Source organism: Pseudonaja textilis, chromosome Z (assembly GCF_049901715.1).
Source record: "Pseudonaja textilis isolate UNSWEBS1 chromosome Z, rPseTex1.2, whole genome shotgun sequence".
NCBI lineage: Eukaryota > Metazoa > Chordata > Lepidosauria > Squamata > Elapidae > Pseudonaja > Pseudonaja textilis.
The window spans coordinates 80,461,530-80,480,450 of NC_142008.1; the positions used below are offsets into that span (position 1 = coordinate 80,461,530).

An 18,921-nucleotide genomic window follows, 5' to 3' on the forward strand; every position below is an offset into this window, starting at 1 on the left:
TCATTCTTATATATCAGTTTGGAGGTATTTATACAATAACTATTTAGTTTACATCCAGACCACATTTTTTCTAGAATCTTAATTGCTAATTTTTGAAAGACCTGGAGTCTTTTTGTGATGCTGTCAACATTAAATAAAAAGCACTGCAAGTGTTTGTTTTCCAGCTTTATTTATATAGACCAGAGGTCTCCAAACACGGCAACTTTAAGACTTGTGGACTTCAACTCACAGAATTCTCCAGCCAGCATAGTATAGCTAGCTGGAGAATTCTGGGAATTGAAGTCCACAAGTTCTAAAGTTGCCACGTTTGGGGACCACTGATATAGACTTTGGGGCAAGATGCGTTATCCTCTAATACAGGGGTTGCCAACCTTTTGGACCACAGGGACCACCAAACTCATAATTTTAGATCCCAGGGACCACTAACCTGTTCTGTGGGCATGGCCTAATTTGTGGGTGTGGCTTGGTCATAGGACTGGCTGGGCATGGCTTGTATGTAAATATAAATATTTATATAAATATTGAAATTTTTATAAAAAGAGCAACTTTTACCCAAAATCAGGCAAAGCAGGCAGGCAGATTGAGTTGCTCACAGAATCACAGATTCATTCAGAGATCTATCTATCTGCTATTGGCTAGCTCAGTCTGTCACATAAAATTTGCTTGCAAGCAAACTCACAAAATTAACTCACAACACACCATGCATGTAAATATTGAATTTTTTATTTTTAAAAAAGAGCAACTTTTTCCCAAGATCAGGCAAAGCAGGCAGATTGAATTGCTCACAGAATCATTCAGTGATCTATCTATCTGCCATCAGCTAGCTCAGTCTCTCAAATTTGTTTGCAGTGAGTCTGCACTGAATTTTCTTGCAAGCAAACCTTCAGTCCTAAGGGAGGTTCAGCTGTGCTTAGCTAGAAAATAAGAAATCCAACCATTTCCTGCTTCCTAGCTAATCTAAATCTCCCAGCACAGCAGAACAGATGATCGGAAAAAGGAAAAATAGCAACTTAGCAGACAAGTTTGCCGGGTAAGGAGTGAGTGGGCAGGGAGGGTTCCTGCGGGCCATGCAGTCTGAGCAGCCTTGTGTTTCTGTGCAGCCTGGATTAATTGCTTTGGTGGGGTGCTCTGGGGGTGAGATTTCTCTGCGGCCCACCAAAATTTTCTCACAGCCCACCGGTTGGTGACTGATGCTCTAATACAGAGTTCCCCAACCTTTTCAGCTTTGTGGACTGGCAGAAGAGGGAATGGTTTTGCATGTGGGTCAGGCAAGCATGCCAGCAGCTCCATTTGCTCAAGGGATAGACATGTGCCTACCGTTCACATAAATGGAACATGCACATGCTCACCACTGTTTGCCTGAGTGGAAATCCATACTTGCATGAGTGGGAATGCATACTACCATGGCCTAATTCCGAAAGGCTCAAGTCCTCAAGACCATGGCCCTGGGGTTGGGAACCTCTGCTCTAACATGCAACAAGGAATTTGTTTCACTTCCAGTATGTATAGTTTGTTGCACATAAATGTAATCAGTACTGTTCACAAAAGCTGCTTATCTCTAACTACAGTATAAATTTTTTGATGAAACATCTGGGTTTTTTAATAAGATGTATGCATCTCAACAACAAGATTTAATCTATGGATTAACTCAAGTAATTAAGGTAAATAGCAGAGCTGTATATAACCTCCATTCATCCAATAAAAATTTTAAGCTTGGCAATTTTATTTCATTGTACACATAACTTCCTCAGGGTATGCCAATAAATTTCATGTAGAATATGGACCATTTGATCATTAACACTGTGGAATTCATTAGTACAGTTAATTAATGACCTCCAAGATCACTTCCAATTCTGTTATTCTGTTAAAATCAAATCCATAGCTCTTTTTATCTAGTTTAAATCTTTCTTTCAGTTGTAAATATGTAAATCAATGATAAACATGTCCTTTTGATTCCAACTCATCTTTAGATTTGAGGATAGGATCACCATAATTGAAAGATATTTTTTGACCATAAGTTCCCCAATCTGGCCTTGCCGCCATTTCTTTTCTAAAAATAAAAAGCTTCCTGGGACCCAGAGAGGCATCTTCACAGAGAATCTTACTTTATATTTATTCCAAACTCTTAGGATGGCATGTCTAATAGATAATAATTATTATTAAAATTATAATAATAATTATTAAAATTATCATTTATTTTAACCTTATACCATGAATAGCCATGCTGTCCAAATCTTAATTCATTGCCCTCTAGGATGAATAACATCTTATTTTGGGGAATCACCCACTCTTTTAGCCAGACCAGGCATCAAAGTACAATTTCAAATCTGGTAAATCCAAACCTCTAATTTTCTTAGCAGCTTACAATTATTTATATTTTCTTTATTTTTTTTCTCTTATCATATAAACTTATAGATATGCATCTGCTATTGTTTAAATGGAGTATCAGTTATAAGTATCAGTAAAAAGATACATTTACGAAAGATACATTTTCTGTTTCAGAAAATCTTTGATATCTTTGATAAAACATCTAAATAAGTCTTTTTAATATCATTCCAAAGAGGCACAAAATTGTTTTGAAACAGTTTAACATTTGTATTTGTCAATATAACCCCCAAGTATTTCAATTTTTTTCTCCATATTACAACTGGAATTTTCAATATGTCACAATCATGAAAGGTTATATTCTTAATAAGCATTGTTGCTTTCTGTTTATTTCAAAGCCTACTAAAGCTCCAAACTCATTTAATTTCTTCATCAAATATTCAATATTTGGGGCATTGAAAAAGTATAACTAAATCATCAGTACATGCTTTCAATGTACAAATTTCCTTTTTGATATTTATACCTATTATTTCCCCATCTTGCCTAATATCATTATTCAAAAACTATAAACAAAAAGAGATCAGGGGCATCCTTGTCTTTTGAATTTCACATGATTTAGTTAAATCTCCATTTGCTTGCTCTGATGTATAAACTGATTTAACCTCTTGAATAAATTTCTTTTCAAAGTCCATATCTTCTAAAACTTTAAGCATAAAAGACTAATTTAAGTTTCAAAGGCCTTCACTGTATGGAAAAACCATGAAAGCTGCCTGTTTCTCATGATCTTGCAGATATTCAGTAATGTTCAAAACAGTCCTCACATTGTCTCTTCAATTGTCTTTTTGGTAAAAACCAGCACTGAGCTTCATGAACATATGTCTAAAAATTTATTCAATCTTTCGCCAAAATTGCAATAAAAAGTTTATAGTCATTATTTAACAATGAAATTATCTATAGTTTTTTTTTTTTTATCCTCCAGACATCTTGACCTTTCTTTGGTGATAATACAATATTAGCTCCTTTCCAGGTTTGAGACATCTCTGTTCCCTGTAATACTCCATTTATTATACTTCATTTATTATACCCTTTTGTGGCTGAAGAAGTTGATCCTAAAAGCATTTATAATATTGGCTTGTAGGACCATCTGGACCTGGAGCTTTACCTGATTTCATTTTTAATAGTTTCTGATATTTCAATGTAGTTCCTGTATCATTCATAAGTTGTCTCTAAGTTGAACGTTTAGTCTTTGCAGATATTCTTCTATTTTACCCACATTGTTCTGCTTCTTGTAAAGATAAAGTAAAAGTTGTTTAAATAAGATCATTATCTGTTATTACATTGTCAGCTTATGGATTTTATCAATCATTTGCTTTTCTCTTTCCTTTTGTAATTTATGTGCCTCATATCTTCCTGGTTTATTTGCAAACTCAAAATTTCTTTGTTTCACAAAATTCAAATAATTTCTATTCTTGAACTGTTTACAGACAATTGTTGATGTAACTGTTTAATTTGCTTTAAAATTTCCATAGATGTCTTTTATTTTCAGTTTAATTTCTTTCTAATATCATCCAATATTTTAGATCATTTCCTTGGATTTCTTCTCTAGACAATTATGTTGTATAAAATAGCCCTCATGACTGCTTTCCTAGCATCCAAACAGTCAATAAATTGTCATTTACCCAGATTAGTATAAAAATATTCATTTAATTTCTTTTTACAATCCATTACAATCATCTCCTTTTGTAAAATGGATTCATTTAATCTCCATCTGCAAGTCAAGGTCTTTTTTCTAACTAACAAAACAATAGGGCTATGAGTAGAGAAATAGGTAAAATATTAATTTTTGAAATTTTATTCACAAGATTTTTTTTAGATCCATATCATATAGATTCTTGAAAAGATATATGTTGTCTGAAAAAAAGTCTCTAGAAGAGTCATTTCTTTGCCTCCACGAATCTATCAGTTCTAAATTGTCCATTATCTTGAAGAAAATCTTTGGTAATTTGCCCTGAGAAAGTTTAATCCCTTTAGTAAATGTTCTAACCAAGACTGAAGAAATCACTCCATTCCAGGCCCTGAAAATAAGCTATTTTTTCATAAGAAAAAAGTAATAGTTGATCTATAAAATATTCAAAAAGTTTACTTTAGCACATACTTTAGCACATCATTTAGCACATGGAGTCCAACTACTATTGATTTTATTCCATTAAGCTCCATTTCTATAGCTACAATTTACCATATTTGTGATAATATTAACTTGAGTTAAAATTAGGGTTTTATATAAAATGATTCAATCTTTTTAAACCAGTTAATATAAAATCCTCCCCTAGTCTTTTATTTATTAAATATTTCTTATTTTGTATCTTGTTTATGAAGACAAACTATATCAAGATATAATTTCCTCAGATAGTGAAATATTATTTTACACTTGGATGGGATATTAGCCCCATTAATATTCCATGTTACATACTTATTCTCTATTTTTAGATAATATGGCAAATTCTTGTGCAGCTATCTCAATCATCTTTTCTTTTTCCATATCAGATTTTTGAGCTTGATCTACTTCTTATCTGTATTTGCATTTCTTCTTATCTTATCTGCATTTCTTCAACAGCATCCATAGTTTATAGTTAATAAAGAAATCCTTGGCTTTCTTTACGTAATTCAATCTAAATCTTTGTTCTTGGTAAGTAAATATCACTCCTTCATGTTTGTCCCAGTGAAGTGGAATTTTTCTCTTTAGAATATCTGAGAAAGGAGAAGGTTTTTCTCTTTCTCAGAATTTTGATAAGAATTCCTTCAAAGTAATTATATCTACATTTTCCATTCTTAACTTAGACTTGAAATGGTAATACAAAACATAATTTCTTGTTCTTACAAAATGGACTAAAACATCTCTTGGTAATTTTTTTGTGGTAGCAAATTTGCTCTGCATATTTTATCCATTTCAAGATTCAATTTCTTTTCTTCCCAGTTAATTAATTGAGTCAAACATTTAATCGTTCTTGATCTAATATCCTCTCCAGAAAATTGAGGAATTGCTCAAAACCTTAACAAGTTGCTTGAGCTGTAGTTACAGGAGAGCCCTCTTGTCCAAGTTAGCTTCATACTGTATATTTTTCTTCTTCAATATACGCTCCAGAAAATCTATCTAGCCTTTATCTGTTTAACAGCTGCAGTTATGTATCTCCTCATGGAGTTCCTTTGAAAGTGTATTAATTTTTAATTCAATTTTAATTCAATTTTTTGATTTGCTTCCATTGCCTAGATTGGCTTCATGTGTTTTACTTGTGTATTCTTCCAAAATAGCTCTTAGGGATTCAAGCTTTCCTTATAGTCTTCTCTCTACTCTTTTCTATGTCACCATAATCCTGATATAAGTATAATTTAAAGATTAGTAACATTAATTCCATTTAATTTAGTGCTATTAGTACTGTTATGGACTTTGGCTCCCCCAATATTGTAGCACCACTACAGTGTAGGTTTCAAGTAAAGTTCAGATTCTGTCAAGTGGTCCAGTGTTCCTTTACAGTGAAATAACTTCTCAAATCAGATGCAGGTAACTTTTTATTTTCCTCCTCCACACAACAGACTCAAAGCACCATTTAAACAGTCTTTGTTCTAAAAATAAAAAAGGTCAGCATCGTCAGCTTAGCAGTAGTAAAATTCTCTAGATTTAAATCATAAAATTTCTGAAGTAGTTTCCAGCTTCCTTACTTGGCTTAATTACAGGAACACCACCTCTCCTCCTTCAAATCACAGACATTCAAAAATAATGTTTCAACAAAAAGGATAAAAGCAAGCTGCAGCCAAGAGATCCTCTTTTTATTGTTCATTTTAAATGGCCAATTCTTCCATGGTGAACTTGGTTCTTGGTTGACCTGGTTCTCATTCCCCCAGCCAGAGACTACCTGATTATTTCTTCAAGAAGCTCTTCGAGAGCATCCAGCCATCCACAAAAAATAAATAAATATCAAGAACTTTCCTTTCCCCAGGGAAATTTCTTCAGATGTAGAAACTCACTCTAAGTGTAGAACTGTGGAGAATTGGTATCAGACCAAAAACTGGAACATATTGTCAAGTTGCAATTTCCAACAGAAGTCCTCCCTCTTTCCATATCTATTGTATTACTTCTGTCTCCCATTTTGTAATTTACTATTTGCTGTAGCTTGTTGCTGGATTTGTGGTTATTTTTTTCATAGCTGAAATCAAAGTCAATCTACAAATTAGACAAATGCTAGTAAGGGTTTATATGCAAGAAACATTTAAGTCATTTTTTGTTTGACACTGTTTTTCAGACTTCTTGAAGAGGCCATTGGAGAACTATGTGAAAAAATTACGAATACCAGTGTATGTGATTCGAATGGAGCAGCGTTCTGGACTCATCAGAGCCAGATTGAAAGGAGCTGCTGCCTCTAAAGGCCAAGTCATTACCTTTTTAGATGCTCATTGTGAATGCACTGTAGGTTGGCTTGAGCCTCTGTTAGCACGGATTAAAGCTAACAGGTGGTTATTTTATAATGTGTTAAAGATTAATATTTATTAATTTAGTTAAATGTGTTCATAATAATACTCTTTCAAAACAATGACTAAAATTAGTAGTTACTTCTGAGGGTTTTATTGTTCAGTGGAGCATGTTTTGACAAAAATAAGCAACAGAACATAACTATGTTTAAATGAATTGTGTGTATATACTGGATTGAATGTCAGCTATCCCTCCTTTTCCCCAGTCTTTTTTTAATGCAAATGCTTTTTTAAAGTGAAGAAGATTTTAATATGGGTTCATCAAATGTTTGCCACTATTTTACTTTGAAAGCTATAGCTTCAAATAATCTCACATGTTTTACCTGGAATACTAGTTTTGTTAAAGTCAACTGGATTTCATCCTCTACTTCTGAATCTGAACAAGTGTACAGATGATTTAGTGACATAGAGGGCTCTAATAATCTTGTCCCTAATTATACATCATCATTACAGGTAGTCTCCAATGTTTAAAAATTAGGATCAAAATCATTTAATAATAAGCTGCATATTTGCTCCCCTATAGTGAATAACACATAGCAATGTTATTATATTTGTCTATAACAATCCATGTCGTTTATTTCTCTAGGAAAACTGTAGTTTGTCCTATCATTGATGTAATCAGTGATGACACATTTGAATATATGGCAGGCTCTGATATGACTTATGGAGGATTCAACTGGAAGTTAAATTTCCGATGGTATCCTGTTCCTCAGAGAGAAATGGATAGAAGGAAAGGTGATCGGACTCTTCCAGTTAGGTAAAGAAAACTGATTTTTGATTAAACTGAATACTTTAATGGATATTCAGTTTGATGGATATTCCTTTGAGAGTTAGAAATAATTATAAGTCTCTGTGAATAATGAATTAATGTATAATATATTTCTCAGAAGGTCAGTTAAACAACCTGAAACCAGTGCTCCATTTCCAAAACCAGAGGAAAATGGAAATTATTCCTCCACCCAGAAATAAAAATCTTTAATCTGTTACACTGTTTAGACCAATAAATCATGTTTTATGAGATGAGCAATATGAATATGACAAATAAGTAAAAAAATGAACTATAATTTTACTATAATTATGCATTTGATACATGGAAGTCATTGGAATTGTTGTGTAATGGCCTCACAACTTTTCTATGATTTCCATATAATCTCCATATCATGCCTGTAGAAATTTATTCTTGCCAATTTCTTGCCTAGCTAGTTGAAAACAGCTGACAAGCACCATGCTTTCAGAATATTTTGAAGAGAGTATAGCAAGAAAACGATGCTGTCAGTTTATTTTCAAATTAAGAATTTATTAATATAATTTATATGGATATGCAGCATACTAAAGAATTCCAGTATTAAAGCTAAATAATACATTTGTAATAATTAATGCCTTTGTTTTTGAATAGAGTGAGGATAATGGGGAGCTCAAATGATAAATTATTTGTTTTGCATTACTGGATACCAATACTATTATGAGTTTGTTTTGAAAGATCATTTGTAAATATAGGAACAAATTAAAATGAGTATGTAAATAGTTAAAAGTTTCAAATATTTTTAGAACAGGTAATCCTCAGGTTGTGATTCTAATTAGGACTAAACTTCCATTGCTAAGTAAAATGTTCATTAGTGAAACTTCACCTGTCTGCAGCATTTAGCAGTGGCAGTCCCAGTTGTGACTGTTAGGCCAGGACTTCTGCCCTATTATTCTTACCCATAACTTTTACTCCTCTTCCATCTACCCCATTTCTGCAGTTCTGACTACCTTGCACTCTACTGCTGCTGCCTATTCCTGCTGCTCCTCCATATGGCCTTCCTCCCAAGCCTCGACATATCTTACTGCAGCTTTTCTCACAAAGTCCTTGAAAAGGATCAGCAGCTGCCTCTGCTGGGCACAATTCATCAAAAACAGGAGAAAGAGGGCAGCAAAAGTCAGGTGGGGATAGCTGAAGTAGGGGCTAGCTGGAGGGAGATGGAAGAGGAGTAGGAGTTAGTAGCGAGTGAGGGTGAAGATAGGTGGACGTACACTTGTCAAACATTGCCAAGGATCTGAAGTTTGATCACATGATACTGGGAAAGCTGCAGTGGCTGGAACTTCAGAGACGTGTAGTAACTACCATTCATTCAGTACCTTCTAACTCTCATTGAACAAATAGATATAACCGGAGGACTATTTGTAAAATAACTAATTTGAGGTTATTGGGATAGTGTTGGCTTGCAAGATAATCTCTGGTTTAGACATTTTGGCTTGTGTTGGGTGAAATGGAGTTTCAGTACATTTGTGGCATTCTGGCCAAAACATGATCATACTGATAATTACTTTTCCAGAATATTTGCAGGAAATGTAAATGTTGTAATGTAAAATCCTTAATTGATTAAAACCATAATGTTATATGATCAGTACCTGTGGTATCATCTGGTAATGACAACACATGGTAAAAATCCTAATTGGGATGTAAGAAGAATAAATGGCAAAAAAAATGAATTAAACAAGTGAAAACAACAGGAAATAGGCAAATTAAGCATTTGTGAAGGTAAGAAAAGGGGGAAAAGAAGTGATAGATCTGAGTGAAAGTAAAATAATGTGGAGAAAATTGAAATCATGTTAAAATGAAAATACATGAATGAAAACGCTAAAACGTGTTGGAATTTAATTGGTATCTAAATTTTTCACTGTGCATATGGAAGTAGAAACTCAATTGGTGAAATTTGTACTCTAATAACAGAAGAACAAGAAATGTGTTTGGAAAAAAAATCTGAATCAATGTGATATGGGGGAAATGTTACTCTGTAATTGTACAAGTGAATAGGTAGGAATTAGAGTGTAGAAAAGTGACTGAACCATTTGAAGATCTAAAAATTCAGATTTTTATACAAAAGTTTGTTTAAAGCATCTATCTTTTTATTTTATCTTACCTTAATTATAAATAACTCCAAGGTGGTGAACATACATAATATTCCTTCCTCCTCTTATTCTCCCCACAATTGTGAATCAGTTAGGCTAAGAATGAGTGACTGAATCAGAGTCACCCATCCAGCTTTCATGCTTAAGGCAGATCTAGAACTCACAGTCTTCTGATTTCTAGTCTGGTGCTATAATCACTAGACCAAACTTTCATTTACACATAGAAAATAAATGAATCAATAAGTGATTTGATTATTTATGATTAAAGATTGAAATTAGATGATAGGTTATGATTGTACGGCAGAGCATTTTGTTAGTTTCAAGAGAATTGGGGAATATGTAGAGTTGTAATTGCAGGAATGTTCCAGTCTGGGATGGCAAACCTCAGATAAAGAATGTTTCCAAGCAAATACAACTCAGGTAAACAAAGTCACTAATCTAAAGGAGGATTAGAGAGAGGAAGTAAACATGTGTTAGACTTTAACTAGAGATAATTAATTGTATGGATCACTGTGCTAAACAGTAACCAAAGTTAACCAATGATGGAGGATAACTAAAAATGTGTAAATGCAAGACTAGACTCCAATAAAGATTATCATGATTCAGTTGTTCATGATCAAACAACTTGACTGCCTCGTCATTACAAGTGGCACATGAACAGGGACCCTCTTACTTTGTCCGGCAAGGATTTGGTGCACCTTCAACCCTTTGTGGTTTCTTCAACCTTTTGGTTTCTGTAAGTATGGGGTCTTCGCTTTCTGAGGAACAAAGGAAGCATGTAGATGAATTAGGCTATTTGTTGAAGAAAAATAATAGCAAGGTACCACAGAGAAATCTCTTAAGGCTGGTCCAGGAGATTGCAGCTCAGTGCCTATGGTACCCAGAAAAGGGGTCTTTAAAATTAACTGATTGGGAATGTATTGGGAAAACATTGCATACTGAACCTCAAGCAAAAATAGAAGTTTTGTATGTGTGGCATTTATGTAGGCATGCAATTGAAAAAATTGGTCACAATGAACTTTCTCTTTTAACACCTCCCATCTTCACGTTATACTAATGCTATCATTTGTCCCCCTTCTTCACCTGAATATATGTCTTCAATTCCCTCAGCTCCTGCAGATACAGGGCAAAAGCCTCCTGACTCAGTTGAGAAGCTATTTGGTTCTGGACCATTTGGTACAATTCCTACTCAAGTTGTTCTTCCTCCAGCTATGTTAACTATTGTTTCTGAATGTGCCTTTCGTGCTTTTTTTTTTTTTTAAGTAAAATTTTATTAATTTTCAAAAAAAAAACAGTACACAAACAAAACATAAGACATAAGAACATAAGACATCTTTTCCAACAACTACTTAACAAAACAAATAAGACATCTCATTTAAGTACAATATAATTCTAAATTATCACATTTCCACACATAACTTAATAAGCATCTTATATATTCAACTTCATATCTTATTACTGTTTTCCACCTTCTTACTGTTTCTTCCTTTATTTCTATTCAGTTTTATTCATTCATATATTTCATCTTACTATATTTCATATTGTTACTATTTCATATGTTCTTATCCAATATTACTCCTCAATAAGCAAATATAGACTGACAAACACATAACATAAAAAATATAAAACTTCTTTTTAGAAAGCGGCTTAACCCGGGTTATAACTTTTGGTACAGACTTAAATTAAATTCATGCTCAGCTTATATACTATTTCATATCCTGTTAAAGATTCTACATTTTACAGATATCTTCTCCCCTCTTTTCACTCTCTTAATTCTACTTTATTTATTTAATCTCAATTTAGATCATTTCACTTGTATTTTTTGTCCGTTCTTTTTCAATCATCCATTTATCTTTCTCTTAAACACAATCTTGTCCCTGTAATAACTGGTTGAAGTATGATACCTTTCTATTTTCCCCCCAAATTCAACGCTTAAAATTAAACATTATTTCTATTCTGATTCTGCTTAGTACATTCTAAATAACATTTTAGAATAAGAAAAAACAAACATAATATTCTTATAGATATTAAAAATAGTATTCCCTAACAAATTAGTTAAATACACATCAATTACACAGTCCCTACAATATTTTATTGAAATATATTTCAAATACAAATATAAAATGCAGTCTTATTTACCTTTGCAGAATCTCTATTAAGATTTTATTTTACCCTTTGTCTCTGAAAAAAAGTTGCTTATGAACAAAACAAACAACATCCTGTTTAAAGTCCTTATAACTTCCCTTCGCTTTGTCTCTTCCTTCCTTGTCAAATCTAGCCTTTTTACCCCCCCCCCTCTCAATCTCCCACTTTTTAATCTCCCCTCTCTGTTGCATTCCTCTTTTCCATTGCTTTCTATCATTATATCGATTTTTCACCTTTCTTTTCCCTTTCTTAATTGTTTTTTTAAAGCTTAAATTCTTGATTTTCTTCTCCTTTTTACCCTTTTTTGAAATCATATGTCCATTAAAGATGGCTTCTTCTTCATCGTCCCAGCCTCTTTCTTGTTGCATTTCCTGGTAAGCACAAATCGCCATTTCTAAAAAGCCAAAGATAGATCCAAAAGAGCCATCTTCCTCTTGTCTTAATTTTTCAAACTGCATTTTCAATTCTTCAAAAAACACCATTGTGAACAGAAAAGATTTTTTTTTTTTAAGCAGTCCAAATGTTTTCTTAGTCTTCCCAAAGATAGTTAAAGTCCCAAAGTCATTTGCTCTTCCTGGGGGAGAATTCAATTACATAATTCCAAGACATTTTTTGTTTTATTACAGTTTAATCTCTAATCTTATAAAACTCCAAGCAGTCTCCTTCAACAAACGTTAGTATAAATCATTTACCTCTCTTCCTTCCCCCTTAAAGCAAAAAGATTTGAGTTTTAAAGTATCAATATTTGAAAATATAATTTCCCCTTGGCTTCAATTTTGAGAGTTAATACCTTCTATTGCCAATACGGGTGTTTCAGATTTCCATCTGCTGCCTCCGTGGGAAGGAAAGTGAGGAGAAAAAAAAAGTTTTCCCTTTACTCTTCCACCGCAGCTTAACGATCCTTTGGAAAACAATATATCACTTGAAAAGCCAAAGTTCCAGGGTATTCAGATGTTAATTGTTGTCCCGGTTCAGCCAAAAGCTTTCTCTGTTTTTTTTCTTCCTTCAGCACCCCTCCTGCGCAATCTTTTCCCGGATGCCAGCCTCTTCATGGCGGCCATAAGACCGTCGCTGCATCGTCTTGAGAGAAGGAGGTTTAAACTGGGGGGGGGGTCTGTGACACCCCCAAACCCCTCACCAGATCCTCCCTATCTTCGGCTGCCTCTACAAGGCAGCCTTATCCTCCAAATCCATCTGGATCGGAGGCACCAAGACGGTGAGCACAGCAGGGATCGCGAAGAAACGCAAATCCCTGCTGTCACCGAAGCTGGCAAGCGGAAGTGTGTCCCCTTTCGTGCTTTTCTTAAGGTACCCCAAGCTGGAGAACCTAGAGCAAATTTTTCAAACATTCAACAGAATGCTAATGAGCCTTATGCTGACTTTGTTGAGCGTCTGTCCAAAGCAATTAGACAGCAGTTTGATCATCAGGAAGCTGCTGGTGAACTTCTTCGCCAGTTAGCTATTGAAAATGCTAATGCAGATTGTAAAAGAGCTTTACAGCCATTAAAGGCTACTGCTCATTACACTCTGGCGGATATGCTGCGAGTCTGCCAGGATATTGGATCACAAACTTATAAAATGCATATGTTAGCAGCTGCTATTCAGAAAGGACAGCGACCAGTTGGTAACTGTTTTTAAGTGTAAGAAGCCTGGCCACTTTCAGAAGAACTCGTTCTACACCTTCTATGCCTCTGAATCGTCCTAAGAAGTGCCCTATTTGCAAAAAGGGATTTCATTGGGACAGTCAATGTCAGTTTCGGTCAGGAAACTTGCCAATGGGTGTGGCACCCACCCAGAATCCAAAACGTGCCTTTCCCATCACTCTGACTCCTCCAGCAGTCTCTCTTACTCCTCCCCAGCCACAGCCGGGAGTGCTGGGATCGATTTAATCACTCAAGAGGAAATTGAGTTTAAATTTCCCATGGAAGTTAAAATAGTTCCATCTCAATTTAAAGGTCTTCTTCCTTTGGGATTAGTTGGCTTAATTTTGCCTCGTTCTTCTGCACACAAAAAGGGTTGTTTTGTTGTGCCTGGGGTAATAGATTCAGATTACACTGGTATCCTCATGATTCAGATTTGGGTGAATCTTCCTCAAGTTCTTCCTTGTAATTCTTCTGTTGCTCAATTGCTTCTTCTTCCATATGAAAATCCATCTCCTGGTATAGGTAATCATGGGGATGCAGGATTTGGATCAACTTCTTTATCTGTAGGCTTACTTCATCAGCTGAACTCCTCTTGTCCTTTGTTAACACTCTTCCTTAATAAACAACCATTTCAAGGGTTATTGGATACTGGAGCCGATGTTACTATCATCTCCTCTTTACAGTGGCCAGTACAGTGGCCAAAAACGACAGTTTCTTCATTGTGGGGAATAGGAGGTTTTACAGTTGCTTGGCAGAGTGTTCAAGAAATTAATGTTACAACATCTGCTAGTACGTTCCCATCAACTCGACAGCGGCGTTCGTCTCTGGGGCCTACATGTAATGATGAAGTCATTATTGACACACAGTTGTCTTCTGGTTCTACATTTGGCTGTGCATTGGCAGGGGCCATTACAGGAGTCCTTACTCTAAGCTCTTATCCTGGCATAATTGCTCAAAAAAACAGACGATCTATTCTTGGTCTCACCTGCAGACTTGAAAAATCCATCAATGCTACCGCTGCTATTATTCGTGATTTGCAGCATGAAATAGAAGACTTAAATCAAGATGTCTTACAGCAGCCTTTTGCCATAGACTATCTTTTAGCCCGTCAGGGAAGGTTCTGTACGTAAGTTGGACGCCGTGGATGTGCTGTACATTTTCATTCTTTGAATAAAACTATTGAGGATGAGCTTACCAATTTACAATCATACATTCAAAATAATATCCATGCTCATTACTCACCTTTTGAGTAATGGCTAACCAATTGGCTCCCTGATTGGTCTTGGCTCAGCCAGTTTTTCTTTTATGCTATAATTATTATTATTGTACTAATTGCAACCTGTTGTTTTATTCAATGTATTCCAAATTTATTCGCATTGTTTCGTCCTGCTCCCCCCTCTCTTAATCCCCTACAATTGCGATACATTCATAAATCTTTGAATCCTCCATTTAAAATAAAAAACGAGGATATGTAGAGTTGTAATTGCAGGAATGTTCCAATCTCGGATGGCAAACCTCAGATAAAGAATGTTTCCAAGCAAATACAACTCAGGTAAACAAAGTCACTAATCTAAAGGAGGATTAGAGAGAGGAAGTAAACATGTGTTAGACTTTAACTAGAGATAATTAATTGTATGGATCACTGTGCTAAACAGTAACAAAAGTTAAGCAGTAACCAAAGTTAACCAGTGATGGAGGATAACTAAAAATGTGTATAAATGCAAGACTAGACTCCAATAAAGATAATCATGATTCAGTTGTTCATGATCAAACAACTCGACTGCCTCGTCATTACAACAGGAATACACATTGAAAAAAGAATGAAATTAGAATAACAGGAATATAAAGTATGAGCTCTATAAGAAAAGGAATTAAGAAATACATTGTCAATAGAATGGATGGAAAGTGGATGGAAAGAAAGAGGATGTGAAAGGCACTGAAAGACATATGGAAGTTAGATATTATTGAAGTTTATTAACACCCTATCACTGGTAACTTTTAAGACGGTGCTAGGACATTTGTTCTCTTAAGCCACTTACTGAATTAGAACATAGAATAACAGGGTTGGAAGGGATCTTGGAGGTCTTCTAGTCCAATCCACTTCTTGAGCAGGAGACCCTGTACCATTCCAGCCAAATGGTAGTCCAACATCCAGTGAAGGAGCACCCACAACTTTTGGAGGCTAGTTCCATTGTTCTTACTGTCAGGAAATTTCTCCTTAATTCTAGGTTGGATCTCTCTTTAATAATCTTTTACCTATTATTTCTTTTCCTACCCTCAGAGGCTTTGGATAATAGTTGCCCCCTAAGAAGGTGACAGCCTTCAAAAATTGGAAGACTTCTATAATTCATACCTAGTCTTTTTGTTTGTTAGACTAAACAGTTCCCACAGCATAAAATGAAAGGAGGGGGAAATTTTTTAACTTTTTGACATAAGCATTTTATTGATTTCTTTTACACTATTTAATAAAGGTGTATTGAGAAGAACTGTGTCCTAAACATTGACCTACTAATATTATAAATAAATAAACATGCAATTAAGATCTGGCTGACATAATGCCTAATCAGATAGCATTGTGAGAATCAATTTATACAGGCATTGTTCCTAACATGAACAGATTAAGTCTTGAATATTTAGAGAACTTAAAAAACATCATAGCATCTTCCTAATCCATACATATATTTTTCTATAGTTTAAAGGAATCATTTCATGAACCATACCAGTTTATATGTTTGTAGCAGATTGAACTTAACATATCTTGGCTCAATATCAATATCATATTTATTTCATCAAAGATCAGCATAAAAATTCAGAAAATAATAAAAAAACCAGAAAGCAGTAGCACCTTAAAGCATAATTCATTTTCTGTGCCTGGGCATATGCTATCCTAATATATTTAAAACTATGCTAAAAAGGAGAACCTAGTCTGGGATAATGGTTAAGGCATTAGACTAGAACCACGAGTTCTAGTCCTCTCTTAGACACAAAGTCAGTTGGGTGACTTTGGACTAGTCATTTTCTCTGCCCTTATGAAGGAAGCAATGGCAACCAAATCATGCCAAGAAAATTGTAGGGACTTGCAAAAAAAACTGAGACAAACTAAAACCTGAATTGAAAATGATCTAAAACCCGAGAATCATTGTGTTTAAAGCTAAATTTAAGGCTAAAATTATATCCTTAACTGAAACCTAAAAAATTATACTCTGTTATCTAAAATTCTAAATAAAGAGTTGTTAGGTATAGTTAATATGTTAATAGTAAGGATTTTTAATATCCTGTCACTGAAAGTTTCTGTCAACAAACGTCATTGTTGGAGAATGTCATGTCTTGCCTACTTTTAATAACTATTTGATAAAATTTGGCAATATCTGAGTAGTAGAGAAGACAGTTTATATTGTAATAGGAATTCATAAACCCTGAATATTTGTTACTGGAGAGTAAATGAGTATAATTTCATGTGGTATTATGAAGTATGAGCAGTAATTCTACAGTGCCTTTTTACAAGGGCATAAATGGGTAGCATTTGGGGTATCTTGATACCTGCCTTGAATACCTGCCAGTAGTGTAACAGTTAGTAAAATGTTACCCTCAGTTAACAGCCCTTTGTGATAGAATTTTCAGGTAGTTTTCAGCTTACAATCACAAATGAATTTGAAATATTTGGTCATTGAGCAAAGCAATGATTAAACAAGATGTGACATGATCTTTTTGCTAACAATCCTGGCTCTTCTGGTTAAGGAATCACACAAGTTGTTAAACAGAGTGTAGGATCTTCACAGGGTTGGTGGAGGCCTGGCAGTGAGTGGCCGGGGATCATCCCACCGGACTTTATGCAAACCTGCCATGGGCCAGAAGGCCCAAGCTTTCTTCTCACCACATCCAGGAGATGGTTTGCTTTCCATTTCACTGATCCCAGGAAGCTTCAACTGGTTAAAGGCCCAGCAGTATCCATGAAGTACTCCACTTACCTTTATGTTTTTCTGCAGCTGCTGGCAGATGTGTCCAACTGATGTGAAGCATAGCCTTCCTACAGAGGCTGCTTTGCACCATTCTGCAAGGTGGTGCCAATTGGAGTTTTTGGAAGGCTCCTTCAAATTGCATGAGGAACTTTTGAACAATTGTGAAAATGAACTTGCTTAAAAACAAGTGTGAGATGGCTTCTATAGAAAGACTGCATCTCACATTGTCTGGGTGTGCTTGTCAGCAGTTCAATAGAACAAGGGTAAGAGAAGCAATATATGCTGCTGGGCCTTATAACTGACTGAAGCCTCTTGGGCCTGTTGGGGTAAGGAGCAGGCTTGGGTCTCCAGGACTACAATAGCTTTGTGTGTCCTGAGAGTGGTTGGCTGAGATAGCATGATGAGGATAATTGCATTAGTCCTGTGGTTGGTCTTAAACCAGGTGGATTGCCTAATGCCGAAATTGTGATCATGGGCACATTGCAATCGCCATGATTTAACAACTGCAATGATTTGGTAAGCAATCACGGCAAAATAATAATAATCATAAAATTGGACACTGCTCATTTAACAAGAGTCACTTGAGCCACTCAGAGTCTCTTTGGATAGTTAGATGGGCAGCATATAAATTTTATAGATAATAAATAAACAACCGCCTTGCTTAGCAGTAGAAATTCTGATCCCAATTGTGGTCATAAGTCGAGGACTGTCTATAGTAACAATTAGAATCTAACTGAGAACACTCTTTAGCAGAGAATAGCTTTAAGGTAGAAGAAATGAATAAGACACTCCATGATCAATAAATAATTCAATTGCTGAGGTTGATTTTCTGAATTACATAGCACAAGCATTTTTCCCACTGGAAGCTTGAAAAAATATTCCAGGATGTTTCATAATTTTGGTTTTCTGAATTTGAGAATTCAAAACTTTAGTTTTCATATTTTTTTCTAATTCTTCACCCTTGCAATAAATGGCAAAGAATCTCAAAGCACATTTAAAATTTGCTGATGATCTTTAATGAATGTCTAGAAAATAATTATCTAGAAAACCTCTTTTTAAAAAATAGGCATTATTGCTGTTTCCTGATTTTCAGAATCAATATAGTCAGTATAGTCCAATGGAAGGAGGCTATAATTGGAATCTACCAATAGTTCAGAATCTAGCTGTTGTATTATCTTTTCTTTTTATAAAAACTTCGTAAGTCATCCCCACAAAATTTAATAGACCCAGGAGGGGAAAAAGATTAATCCTATTAGAATTATATGTATCTTAAATAAGAAAATATTATATACTATTTTAGTGATAACATAGATATGCTTTAATTTGGAGTAATACAAATTGGATGATAATTGTCAACCCTACAAGGCAGACTATACAATAGACCAAAAATATATTTATTTAGATTTTGAAAATCTGATTATTTCCCCTGCCCC

General features: G+C 34.8%; 1 protein-coding gene and 1 pseudogene across 9 annotated transcripts in view; both read left to right on the forward strand.

Annotated features, from left to right (window-relative positions):
* GALNT1 (polypeptide N-acetylgalactosaminyltransferase 1) overlaps window positions 1-18,921 on the forward strand; it is a 79,460-nt gene that overhangs the window by 36,039 nt on the left and 24,500 nt on the right. For all 8 annotated transcript variants that reach the window (XM_087916042.1, XM_087916043.1, XM_087916045.1 and 5 more), the window contains 2 exons: window positions 6,624-6,831; window positions 7,436-7,606. In XM_087916042.1, the coding sequence (XP_087772168.1) occupies window positions 6,624-6,831; window positions 7,436-7,606 (379 nt within the window). The remainder of the gene's footprint in view (window positions 1-6,623; window positions 6,832-7,435; window positions 7,607-18,921) is intronic.
* LOC148124110 (uncharacterized) lies at window positions 13,767-18,367 on the forward strand (annotated as a pseudogene). Its single transcript, XR_015740037.1, has one exon. The product of XR_015740037.1 is annotated as an uncharacterized LOC148124110 (transcript).